This window comes from Ostrea edulis, chromosome 5, assembly GCF_947568905.1.
Source record: "Ostrea edulis chromosome 5, xbOstEdul1.1, whole genome shotgun sequence".
Lineage (NCBI taxonomy): Eukaryota > Metazoa > Mollusca > Bivalvia > Ostreida > Ostreidae > Ostrea > Ostrea edulis.
Window position 1 is genome coordinate 91,898,676 of NC_079168.1, and position 13,819 is coordinate 91,912,494.

A 13,819-nucleotide genomic window follows, 5' to 3' on the forward strand; every position below is an offset into this window, starting at 1 on the left:
GAACTTTCACATGTTTCATTTTATATTGCTTCTTTAATCAAATCGCAAAGGGCTACAAGTACATCAGTATTTTCACAATTAAGTAACCATATTAATCTATTCATGTTGTCAAGACTGGAAAAATGTTCACATTGTTGTTTTATAATTTCATACATGTTCTGCCTGAGTGAGTTATAAGTTAAACATTCAAAAATTAGATGAATTTCATCACCAATTTTACAAGAACACTTTGTGCAAAATCTTAAATGTCTAGGGATTCCTGAATAACGACCTCGTTCTACTGGTAAATTGTGCGCTGATGTACGTAATCTTGCAAGTGCTTTACGTTGTACAGGTGGTAAGAGTGTTAAGTAGTTTTCAAAAACAAAATTAGTTTTAAATTTAACATAAGTTTCAAGTTTTCCATATTGTAAACTTCTGATATGTCCCCATTCTTTCAAATAATGATTGCATAACAATTCCTTACATTTTTTCTTAAAAATTGATAGGTTATTGATTGCAATATGATTGTTTCTAATTCCAACAATTCCAAATAAGTTTTGCACCACACCATACCATGACTGCGATTTTAATGTTCAAGCATTATGCTTACTTTGCATGTATGCAGCATTTAGTAGAGGAAAAGAAGTACCCAGATTTTCTAATCTGTTTACATATTTTATTATATTTTTCACTACATCAAAATGTAGTGGAAACCTGCCAAGTTCGGATAGTGTTGCAAAGTTTGAGCTTTTTCTATGAAGACCTAGAATAAATTTACAGAATTTTACATGGAGGTTTTTACATTTTAATTTAGAGTAAAAATCATGTAAGGAGATATCATTGCGATTGAAAAAAGAAGGGCGATTAAAAATTCCCCAAATCTCACTGCCGTAGAGTAAAATTGGCTTGATTGTGTGATCAAAGACATGAAGGGATGTTTTAATGCTAGGTTGTAATGATAAAAAATCTTTATGTAGTTTGAAATATGCTTTCATTGTCTTTTTGTACAGATCCTCTTGAGCATTAGAAAAATTTCCAGCTGTATTGAAATATATTCCCAAATATCTGTAAGAGGGGACACACTGTATTTCCCTTTTCTCCAAAATAAAATTTTGCTTGAGAAATCTTCCTGCTTTGTTAAAGATTAAAACTTTAGTTTTATCAATATTGACTTTCAAGCACCAATCAGAACAGAATTTTTGCAATTTATCAAGGTTACATTGTAAACCAACTGCTGAGCGTGACAGTAATATTACATCATCTGCATACATTAAACAGTGTATTATTTTATTGTTTAGAACTATTGGGTCACTTGCATCTTTGAAGTACTCTGGTAAGTCATTGATAAATATATTAAACAAGTTGGGACTGAGGTTGTCTCCCTGTTTTACACCGAGTTTAATTTGGAAAAAGTCTGTATGATGACTTTTTATCTTAATGCATGAGTTACTATTGTTGTACATACTTTTAATAAGCATATAAAATTGGGTTCCAACACATAATTTGAGTAGTTTGTATTTGATACCCGAGTGTATGACAGTATCAAATGCCTTTCTAAAATCTACAAAACAAGCATATACTCGCCCCTCTTTATTATGGCAATAAGTTTCAATGATATTTTTAAAAATAAACATGTGGTCTGATGTCCTTGCAGATTTTGTGAAACCAATCTGGCATTCATTAATTATTTTATGCTTTTCAAGAAATTTTTCTAGCCTCCTATTGAGGATATAAATATATCATAACACCGTCCCTCGATCGGTTCCAATCAGAAAATGATGCATTGGATCTATATAGAAGTCAAATAAACATCTATTTCTTTCAGATTCGGTAGAGGTGTGTTTAACTTTTATTCAAAGAATATCTATACGTTCTAGATAGAGCTATGGTTCCAGAAACCGCGTCGGGAGATGTCACGTTCTGTTTTCCATCATTCTTCAGATACGTCACTCAATATATAGGAAGGAGTTTGGGACGCGACGCTTGGTTTTCATGACCTCTTATGCTTGACATGTGCTTTAGAAGAGTTAAAGAGTTATTTCTCGCACGGTTGAATAGAGCCTGGAATTACTTTAGGTTTGTTTGTATGTTGTTTCATGTCATATTTGAGAGTATTTTAAATGTATCTAGACACGACACCTGCATGAGATGGAGTGCCGCAAATTTAGGCATGAACCAGGACATTGAGGCAGGGTCGTAGTAGTGAGGGATTGTTATGTGTGTATGTTTCAGTGCCTGTCGTGACACTGGACTTCGGATTTTGAGATATTTCACTTATATAGAAACTCGAATGAATCACACCTCGATCCCGAACATTTGGCGAAGGAGCAGTCATTAAAGTCACTACATGTCTATGGGTTGACAAAGATGTGACGTCACAGCATAATGCACTATGTTACGAATGATATGCGGTTAAGTATGCTCTAGCTTTGATGACATATGTACAACCGACTTTTATAGTCGTAAAGAATATGGTGTGTAACTTCGCTTTGCTTTATGTTAGTTGAAATTGAAGAGTTCTATTGTATTGTGCTACGTCATCAAATCATTGTATAGAGCGCAAAAATGACACAATTCAATATATTTTTTTAATTTACAAGACGCTTGACTTTCTTATATTTGACTTGTTGTATTTAAAATTATATATATTATTATATATTATACATGGAAAATTCAGCATGTATGGTTGATGTTTTGCTTAATGTTTATACTGTGAGTTTTATAAATGAATGATTTTCGGTACCAACTACTACCAAGTATGGATTTCCTACATTTGTTTACATTCAGACACTGAAATTTCTATTATTTTGAATCCAAGTATGAAATAAATATGTGTGAAATATCTAACTGATTTATCATATATATGACTTTGCAAAAGAAATAAAACCAAGTGAAATTTAAAATTTTCATGAAAATATCTGTTTGATTAATATCATTCTAGCTGTCCATACTTTTTAGCATTGGCACTAATCACGTATTCTAAATAACAAAAATAACCAAACGATGTTTTTGAAAAAATTCAGAAGGTATTAGCCAAATAATGAATATTGTTCTAACACCAGAGTAACGTACACTGAGTGGCCAAAAGTATTGCAACAAACATGGCTGACGTCATCACAATTTTACTCGCTTCAAATTTTATTTTTATTGCTGACGCGTAACAAAGTAAGCTTGGGTCGTGATGTCAGGTATGCGAATTAACTAGGGTACGAATTATATGGGGAACCGTTTGTAATTCAAAGTAGCAGACGATTTCCGGTAAGGTATCGAATGAAAACAATGTCGAAGAATGAGAGAGAATTGTCAAAGGACCTAAAGGAAAGGATTGTAATTCTAAATTCAAAGGGATTTAATGACAACAAAATTAGTGAATCATTGGGAATCCATCGAAGCACTGCTGGACGAGTTTTGAAAACATTCCGACAAAAAGAAAGTGTTAAAAACGATCCCCGGAGAGGAAGGCCCCGAGTGATAGATGAGAAGGGTGATCGGAAACTTTATCGCTTTCTGAAAACTAACAGAAGACAATTTCTTCAGGACATTACATCAACTTTTAATAGGAATGAAGGTACAAATGTGTCCATGAGAACTGTTCGTCGTAAGTTACACCAGGAAGGATACAGGAGGGGCAAAATTTAGAAAACGCTTACAATCGCTAAAGTCAACAAACAACGCCGAATTTTGTGGTGCCGAGGAAAAGACATTGGAAACCTGAACAGTGGTAGAAAGTTATTTTCTCAGACGAAACACAGGTAGTCATTGGACAAAGTAACTCTGTAAGTTTGTGGAGAAAATCGTCCGAGAAGAGCACCTTACCATCTGAACCAACGCAAAACGCCCGTGAGAGTAAGTTGTATGTTTTAGGGGTGTATTACCTATTATGGTATTGGTGTTCGTGTACCTGTTGATAGAAATCTAAACTCAGCAAGGCATATTGAATTGCTGGATAATCACTTATGGCCTGTTGTTAGCAAAATTTTTGGAAATCAGCAATTTATTTTCCAAGACGATAATTCCACCCCCACTCCTCTAGACAGACTAATACTTGGAAATAAGAAAACGGTATTCCAAAATTCAACTGGCCTGCACAGTCCCCGGACCTTAATGTCATTGAAAATGTCTGGCGTTGTATCAAAATCAAACTGTCCCGTGAGTTTGATGATATTAAAAACCAGGATGACCTAATGGCTGCAGTGACAAAAATTTCGGATGACCTCTCTCAAACATATATCCGTAGCTTCCATGCTTGAATATCTTCAAGACTACAACAAGTTATTATTCAGAAAGACTTTGGCAACAAAATACTAGAAAAAAATGGTAAATAAATAATGTTTATTTCATTGAAAGTTGGTTTTTTCCATGCAGCTGTTATTTACATTGTGATGACGTCAGCCATGTTTGTTGCAATACTTTTGGCCACTCAGTGTATAACGCGAAAGTTACGCCGTTTATTCGTGAAAGTTTTGCATTATAACGCGAATTTCCCCCAGACGAAAATGAGCTCAATAGCCTTTTCTACGAGTTAATGATTATATTGTTATAAAGAGTTCGTATCTAGAGAAATTAAAAATTTAAAGGACCTCATCTTTCTAAGTAAAAGCTCAACATTAAAATTAGAAATTATTGAAATCGCAAAGAAAAAATAATTCAATAAGAAAATGAAGTATTATACATTACATTATATCGGGTGTGGGATCGAAAATCCCACGGAGTGAACAAGATTAACTATCTGGTGATTATACGAAAAAATAAAATATGAGGATGTGTTTTCTTGAATTCAACAAAAAGACTGAGTTGTCACGAAGTGATATAATTATCATTTATCGTTTTTTAAAATAACTAGTCGAATGGTTTGACATATTTTCATTTCAGCAAGGTTAAATGCATGTTTAAAATTATGACCAAATGTGCTTCATTTTTAGGCACATAGCATCGTTTTTCAAAGTGTGTGTGTGTGTGTGTGGGGGGGGGGGGGGGGGGGGGAGGAAAAGTTGGAAGTTGACTTGTCTAAAATTCATACATTTAAAATAACTTATCCTATCTTCAAAATCCTAATTCGTGGAAAGGGGGGGGGGGTGGGGGGGTGGGGGGGTCCAGGGTGGTCTTCTTCGGCTAAAAGCATAAAACTGCCTCCGTTTACAGTCTTCTCATTCACTACTGCTATCAAAAAGTAGTTGGGGAGGGCAGAACCCCAATATATCTTTATTTGCACATGAAAATAACAGATATTATTTTAATATCATCGTGTACATGTACGACTTCAGTCACATATAAGATTTCCTTCAAATCAAATATACGCTTTTTACAACATGTGTGTATTTTCACAAACAATTAAAATCTATGTGAAGATGGAGTTGAACCGCAAGTCGATAAATTAAAAATGTTCAATTTCTTTTACTGATGATTTTTTAAAAATTTGTTTATGTATATACAGTGTACATGTATATGGTGGCGCCCAGTTTTTATTGGTGGAAGAGAGAACCCAGATACAATGTCTGGGAAGAGACCACCGACCTTCCGAACGTTATAACGAGATAATAACAATATACTAATTATAACGAGTTAGACTTTTTAAAAAATGAGACCAGCTGGCTTTCTAGTTTTCTCTTCTTCTTTTTTCGCGCAAAAAAGGGGATCCGGACTCTCTGGATCCCCCTTCTGGGTCTGCTCCTACATATTAGTTACTCAAGTTTGAAAATATTACATTTTTGCTCTATTACACAAATGTGGGATAAACACAAGTTCGAATCTTACTAACCTTTAACTGACCGCAGAAAGGTGACACTGACAAGCATTCTAATTTCTTAGAAAATCTCCCCCCCCCCCCCCCATTACACGTACCTGTACGTCCTCTCTAATTTTCTAGGGGCAAACCATGTAATAAGAACAATAAACATGGAGAGAAAATGTTTTCTAATGATAATGTTGAGAGAGAGAGAGAGAGAGAGAGAATAGCTCACAGTCGCGCGATCATTCCCGTATGCCTTGCAAGATGATTGGCTGAACTTAGTGGTAAGAGAAGGTTTATCTCTAAGCGAGCATGTGTGATACATATTACAAATAATTCGCAGCGGATACTGTACATATGATACTGTGGGACTGTGAGATGCATTGACTGCTGGTAAGACTAATCAACAAGGCGTCGCGTGAGTTCGATTGTAAAAATTCGATATACATATGTATTTCTATTCATATTTTCACCATGTACGATATTGCCTGTAAGAATGTATAGCACGTTTTTTACGTGAATGTTTATATACTGGTCAAGGCCCTTTGTTACAGTGTTGCCGAGGGGCATATTATATTGTTTTAAAACCCCCACCCAAATGACAATAATCTTGCTCCTAGAAAGTTCTTAATGAAGCATTACTGTTATTGAACGTGTGCACTATCGGAAACTAAACAAGGACGTTTCAGTATCGCTAAGGCTATACGGCTAAGAGGGTAATCTTACAATGTAGTAAGGTAAGCAAATAAGAATGTTATCACTATTTTTATTTGATGTAGTTTTGTTTTTTACGGTTTTAAAATTTTAGACAAGACGAATTTTGTCTGTCTTAACGGGGAGCGACAGCAAGCTGGCAAAATTATATCCTTGAAATCGTAAACGCCCATGTGTTTCACGTTATTTCTCGATCGTGTTGTCAATAGGCTAGTCGTGTATTATACAATGTGTGGGCAGGACCTCTTGTGACACATACGCCAGTTGTCGGGTCATCCACAGGACGGAAAAGCCTTCCATGAAATTCTCTCTAGTTTGAAATTTCGACACTCCAAAATATTTGGGCACCTGGGACGGCAAAGAACTGCATTAAAACTTATTTGGTTGCTAGTATAGTATGATAATTATTTCTGATTATCTGTGCTATTCACTTCACAGTCAGGAGTGATTTATATCATATTTCCCAAATTCCTTGTTTAATATCCTTTTCCTTATACTTTATATAACATTAATAAATGCTCATGCACAGGATTTTGACACAATCTGAGCAAAGTGGTATTTGTAGTCTGTATACTATATTATATACCAATTTGTTCAGATTGTGTAAAAATTCTGTGTGCTTATGTTGCCACTTGCAGGTCCTTGACTGAAAATAAAGATTCTAAGTCTGTACTAATGTGTACAGTTTAGGCACCTGACAATAAGACCAATGTGTCCTTCCTCCTTCCATTCCCCCCTCCCTTTTCATATACATATTTTATATCTGCGTTATCTATAGTTTGATTCTTAAACTCATTTTCTGCATTTATTAAACTCTGGATATGTATAAGCCTTAGTATAAGTAACAATTATATGTCACAGTCAGTGTAATTGACCGATTAAATCAACCAATGACATTTTTATATCATCTATATTGAGTTTGTCTGTAGAATAGCCAAAGCTAAATTACAGACCTGAATGAAAAGGTTTGATTGAAATGGTTTTTTGCAAAATTGGGGATTGAAATTAATTTTCTTATACTACTTAGTTAGTGAATTCTTTTAACCAGCAGAATTGAGCTTTCAATTGATTGCTTTTTTTTTTAGGGGAATTGAAGAAAATAAGCATACCTCTATATCAAAATATATGAAAATAAAGTGCAATAATCAATGTCATAAGAGATATTTGTGTGGCATACTAGGACTCGCCATATTTATATTTATTGCTCTATAAAGATATCTTATGTGATTTAAGAGATATCTTCTATTTTTGATATGATATCTAATAAATTTTATAAGATATCTCATATAATTTACAGTTTATATGATATCTCATAAGATATATATCTTATAAACTATATCAGATAGTCTCATAAAATTTATAAGATATCTGATATATATTACTGGATGAAGAAACCATTGGCTCTGTCAATCTTTCTGGAATGAAAATCACCTCTCTTCTACGGTATATGCGGATGATCTTGTACTGCTTTCAGAAAACCAGAATGGACTACAAAACAAACTAAACTTACTTGAAAAATATTGCAACGATTGGTGCTTAGAAATTAATACCAATAAGACAAAAGTAGTCATTTTTAGCTCACCTGAACCGAAGGTTCAAGTGAGCTTTTCTGATCGCTTTTTGTCCGTTGTCTGTCTGTCTGCCGGTCTGTCTGTCTGTCTGTTAAACTTTTCACATTTTCGACTTCTTCTCCAGAACCACTGGGCCAATTTCAACCAAACATGGCCAAAAGCATCCTTGGGTGAAGGGCTTTTAAGTTTGTTCAAATGAAGGGCCATGTCCCTTTCAAAGGGGAGATAATCACAAAAATGCCAAAATAGGGTGGGGTCATTTAAAAATCTTCTTCTCAAGAACCACTGTGCCAGAACAGCTGAAATTTACCTGAAAGCTTCCTGATATATTGCAGATTCAAGTTTGTTCAAATCATGGCCCCGGGTGGTAGGATGGGGCCACAAGGGGGGATCAAAGTTTTACATACAAATATGATAGGAAAAATCTTTAAAAATCTTCTTCTCAAGAACCACTGAGCCAGAAAAGCTGATTTTTACATGAAAACTTTCTGACATAGTGCAGATTCAAGTTTGTTCAAATCATGGCCCCCGGGGATAGGATGGGGCCCCAAGGGGGGATCAAAGTTTTGCACACAAATATATAGGGAAAAACTTTAAAAATCATCTTCTCTAAAACCACTGAGCCAGAAGAGCTGAGATTTACATGAAAGCTTCCTGACATAATGCAGATTCAAGTTTGTTCAAATCATGGCTCCCGGGGGTTGGATGGGGCCACAATAGGGGATCAAAATTTTACATACAAATATATAGGAAAAATCTTTAAAAATCTTCTTCTCAAGAACCACTGAACCAGAAAAGCTGAGATTTACATGAAAGCTTCCTGACATAATGCAGATTCAAGTTTGTTCAAATCATGGGCCCCGGGGGTTGTATGGGGCCACAATAGGGGATCAAAGTTTTACATACAAATATATAGGAAAAATCTTCTTCTCAAGAACTACTGAGCCAGAAAAGCTGATTTTTACATGAAAACTTTCTGACATAGTGCAGATTCAAGTTTGTTGAAATCATGGCCCCCGGGGGTAGGATGGGGCCACAAGGGGGGATCAAAGTTTTACATACAAATATATAGTTAAAATCTTTTTCTCAAGAACCACTGAGCCAGAAAAGCTGATATTTACAAGAAAACTTTCTGACATAGTGCAGATTCAAGTTTGTTCAAATCATGGCCCCCGGGGGGTAGGATGGGGCCACAAGTGGGGGGGGGGGGGTCAAAGTTTTACATACAAATATAGGAAAAAGCTTTAAAAATCTTCTTCTCAAGAACCATTGGGCCAAAGAAGTTGACATTTACATAAAATCTTTCTGACATAGTGTAGATTCAAGTTTGCAAAGGGTAGTTTGGGCCATAATAGGGACTAAGGTTTTACATGCAAATATATATGGAAAGTCTTTAGATATGGGCCAAGGTGACTCAGGTGAGCGATGTGGCCCATGGGCCTCTTGTTAATAAAAGCGGACACCTAATTAAAGAAAATTTTGTGCTCGGTAACATATGTATTGAATGTATTAACAAATATAAATATCTAGGAGTAATATTATCCTCCTGTGGTTCATTCAAGGAAGCAAAATCTGATCTATACAATAAAGCTCTTAAGGCCACATTCAAACTTTATAAAGACATGAAATCTATCAATCCACTAATTAAAACATTTTTACATCTTTTTGACCATATGGTAAAACCCATCGCCTTGTATGGCTGCGAGATATGGGGAACACTTTCAACACGCATGCTGGAAAAAGACAGAGATTTATATGATATCTTTAAAAATTGGGAGGTAGAAAACCTGAATATTAAGTTTTGTAAACATCTACTGGGTGCCGGTAAAAGAAGTACTAATATTGCAATAATCTCTGAATTGGGTAAATATCCTATGTTCTGCTCTATAATCCAAAGTATTTTACTACATTGGCATAGACTTGAGAATTGCCCAGAATCATCCCTGTTATACAGTGCTTATACAGAGAATATCAATCTGAATTCATATAATATAAATTGTTGGTACAAAAACATTAGCTATTTTAGGAAACAAGAGTACCGCAAACGGTACATAACACGCCCGTGAAATGCTTACATAGGGTGTTTTTCTTGTGCTATAATTTGTATAACTTTGCTTCAGGTAGTATCAGGCATTATGAGGCTGTGACAAACTTTCATATAAAAAAAGGGTCTTAGCTTAAAAATCGAGATAAATTGTTGGTACAAAAACAATGGGCATTTTGGTACCCACTTGTAAAAATATCAAATTCTCATTTTTCAAAAAGCAAGTGAAGAATCAGGTACTGAAACAATTTTTACTTTACTGGTCAAAACGACATGAAGAGGGTCAGAAATCAGGAAAACTCACAACATATTTTTCATATAAAGAAAACTTTACTATGGAAAGTTATATATTTTTAGAATCCCTAGAATTAAGAAAAACTCTATGTAGATTTCGAATTAGTGCACATGACCTTCGAATTGAAAGAGGAAGATATGAATTTACAAAAACCAATTCTGGCCAGAAGATTTCTTTAGAAAGAAACAAAAGAATATGTGAATTATGTAACCTTAATTGTGTAGAAGATGAATTTCATTTCCTTACTGATTGTCCATTCTATGTTGAAGAGAGAAATATGTTTTTTAATGGTATATACAAGCTCAACAAATTTTTTATCTATCTAACAAATAAGGACAAATTTACTTGGTTATGATTAATGAAGACAAACCAGTAATTGTCAAATTGAGTGAATATTTAGTGTAAACTTTCAGAAAAAGAAGTGATGCTTTAAAACTGCAAAAATCATTATAGTTTATTATTCATATATTGGTATAATACTGACACTGTCCATTTACTTGTATATATACATGATTAGCAATTCATATATGTATGTACTTGTTTCCCCAACATGCTGCATCCACATGCAGTTTGCAGTCTATGTAACCTGTAGTTAATGTTGTAAACTTTCTTTCTTTTTATGCCCCCGAGATCGAAGATCGGGAGCATATTGTTTTTGTCCTGTCTGTCATTATGTAATTATGTCTGAAACTTTAACCTTGCTAATAACTTTTGAAAAGTAAGTGATAGAGCTTTTATATTTCACATGAGTATTCCTTGTGACAAGACCTTTCCGTGGGTACCAACATTTTTGACCCTGTGACCTTGACCTTGGGGTTTGACCTACTTTTTGAAAACTTTAACCTTGCTAATAACTTTTGAACAGTAAGAGATAGAGCTTTGATATTTCACATGAGTATTCCTTGTTACAAGATCTTTCCGTTGGTATTGAACCTTTTGACCTTGACATTTGACCTACTTTATATTTTTTTTTTTACATTGGTCATAACTTGTAAATGGTAAATATTAGAGCTTTCATATTGTACATGAGCATTTCTTTTGACAAGATCTTTCTACTGGTACCAAGCTATTTGCCCTTGTGACCTTGTCCATCTTCGGAATTGGCCATTATCGGGGGCATTTGTGTTTCACAAACACATCTTGTTTTTATTAATGTAAGTTGAAAGTGGAATCAAAATTATTGACTTGACATTTTTTAAATCCTCATGTATACCTGACTTGATATGATATTGTTTTTCATTTGTCTAGTTTTTTTTAGGTTGTGATTTTCAAAGCAAAGAGGATGACTATAGTAGAAACAATATATATGCCCTCAAAAAATGGTTTTCATGGGGAAACCAAGAAATGGAATGGAGTAAAAAATGGCGGAAAATTTTCAAATGGATGCTACGTGCAACCAAAACAGTCTACAGAGGAAACGGGAAAGACATGGGAAAATGACTTTTGTGAATGTTTTGAAGAAACTCCAATGCTGGCAGCCATTTCTACATATATTGGCTATCTTATTCTTGTAGCAGTGGGCCATGTAAGAGAGTTTTTAAAAAGCATTGGGATTGGAGTCATTAAAGGCGTTGCAGAACCTAAAATTCCTGTGAGTTGGTCCATAGTTTTACCAAAATGTTCTTTCAAATACTATGCAATTCATAATGTAGAAAATATGAACCTAATTCTGTGTGTTGGAGCAGACAAGGTAAAAGGGAGGAGTGTGGGAGATAAGAGGAGGGGAAAGAGAAGAGAAGAAAGGAAGTAGATGAAGGAGAGAGATAGAGAAAAGGAGAAGAGAAAGAAGGAGCAGGGGGGGGGGGGAGAGTAAAAGAGAAGGAGAGAGGAGTTGGGAGAGAAAGGAGCAGAGAGGGAAGGAGAAGAGAGAGGAGGAGAGAGGAAGCAGAGAGGGAAGGATCAGAGAAAGAGAGATAGAGAGAAGGAGAAGAGAGAAGGAGCAGAAAGAGAAGGAGTAGAGAGAGGAGCAGAGAGAGAAAAAGAGGAGCAGAGAGAAGGAGAAAAAGAGAGAAAGAGAGGAGCAGAGAGAGAGAGAAGGAGCAGAGAGAGGGAGAGAAAGGAGCAGAGAGAGGGAGAGAGAGGAGCAGAGAGAGAGAGAGAGATAGGGGAGCAGATAGAGAGGAAGAGGAGAGTGAGAGGAAGAGGAGCAGAGAGAGAAGAGGGAGAAATGGCACTCTTGTTCACCCCCCTTCCCACCCCCCCATATTTACTGGCCCACATTAGGCCAAAATAAAAATATTGTTTGTTTGCCCTCGCTCGACCAAGCCTGAGAAAGTTGTACCAATCCAAAAGTTTTTCCGTCATTCTGGTGAAGTTTTTAGCTCACCTTAGCTGAAAGCTCAAGTGAGCTATTCTGATCGCCTGTTGTCCATCCGTCTGTCAGTAAACTTTTTACATTTTCGACTTCTTCTCCAGAACCACTGGGCCAATTTTAACCAAACTTGGCCAAAAGCATCCTTTGGTGAAGAGTTTTCAAGCTTGTTCAAATGAAGGGCCATGTCCCTTTTAAAGGGGAGATAATCACAAAAATGCAAAAATAGGGTGGGGTCATTTAAAAATCTTCTTAAGAACCACTGGGCCAGAAGAGCTGAAATTTACCTGAAAGCTTCCTGGAATAGTGCAAATGCAAGTTTGTTAATATTATGGCCCGGAGGGGTTGGATGGGACCACAAGGGATCAAAGTTTTACATACAAATATGATAGGAAAAATCTTTAAAAATCTTCTCAAGAACCACTGAGCCAGAAAAGCTGATGTTTACATGAAAGCTTCCTGACATAGTGCAGATTCAAGTTTGTTCAAATCATGGCCCCCGGGGGTTGGATGGGGCCACAATAGGGGATCAAAGTTTTACATAGAAATATATAGGGAAAATCTTTAAAAATCATCTTCTCAAAAACCACTGAGCCAGAAGAGCTGAGATTTACATGAAAGCTTCCTGACATAGTGCAGATTCAAGTTTCTTGAAATCATGGCCCCCATTGGGTAGTTTGGGGCCACAATAGCAGTGCTCCAAGTCACATCTGCTATCAGGTCGCAAAATGGCGACCTAAAAATATTTCTGGTCGCCATTTTCAAATTAATAGTTGCCATGTTCAAAATTTCTACTTGCCATGGTAAAAGATTTTGTAAATAAGACCTACAATTTTTTTTTTTGATTTTAATTTCTTTCAAGAAAAAAACCAACACCCATATATGCATGTTGTTTGTTTTATTTTTAAACTGAATAGAAATGTGCTGTGAAACTGCTGGGTGCTAACAAGTCGAGTATTTACTAGCAAAAGTTGTATTGCATTGGGCCATCCTGTATATTTTACAGTACACTTTTGGGGGGAAAAACTCAGCATTCCACACAAGGATTTGCTTTAAAGTCCTCAATAAGTGGGCCTTCACTGCTTGTGCGAATAAGAGCTACTTTTGTTGTATCTTTTGCAGAACAATCAATACCAGCATCAATAAGAACACTACATCCCGAGTTTGTAATTGT

The 13,819-nt window shown here is 35.6% G+C and overlaps 1 protein-coding gene across 8 annotated transcripts in view; it reads left to right on the forward strand.

Annotated features, from left to right (window-relative positions):
• Positions 1–1,935: 1,935 nt before the first annotated feature.
• Positions 1,936–13,819, forward strand: part of LOC125649774 (serine palmitoyltransferase 2-like) — a 47,875-nt gene continuing 35,991 nt past the window's right edge. The window contains exons 1-3 of one of the 8 annotated variants that reach the window (XM_048877527.2): positions 5,996–6,103; positions 11,381–11,488; positions 11,593–11,925. In XM_048877527.2, the coding sequence (XP_048733484.2) occupies positions 11,617–11,925 (309 nt within the window). In that variant the 5' untranslated portion in view covers positions 5,996–6,103; positions 11,381–11,488; positions 11,593–11,616. Of the gene's footprint in view, positions 2,059–5,940; positions 6,448–11,380; positions 11,489–11,582; positions 11,926–13,819 lie in introns of those variants that run through there. The other 7 variants (XM_056139309.1, XM_048877526.2, XM_048877520.2 and 4 more) reach the window with 7 other exon arrangements.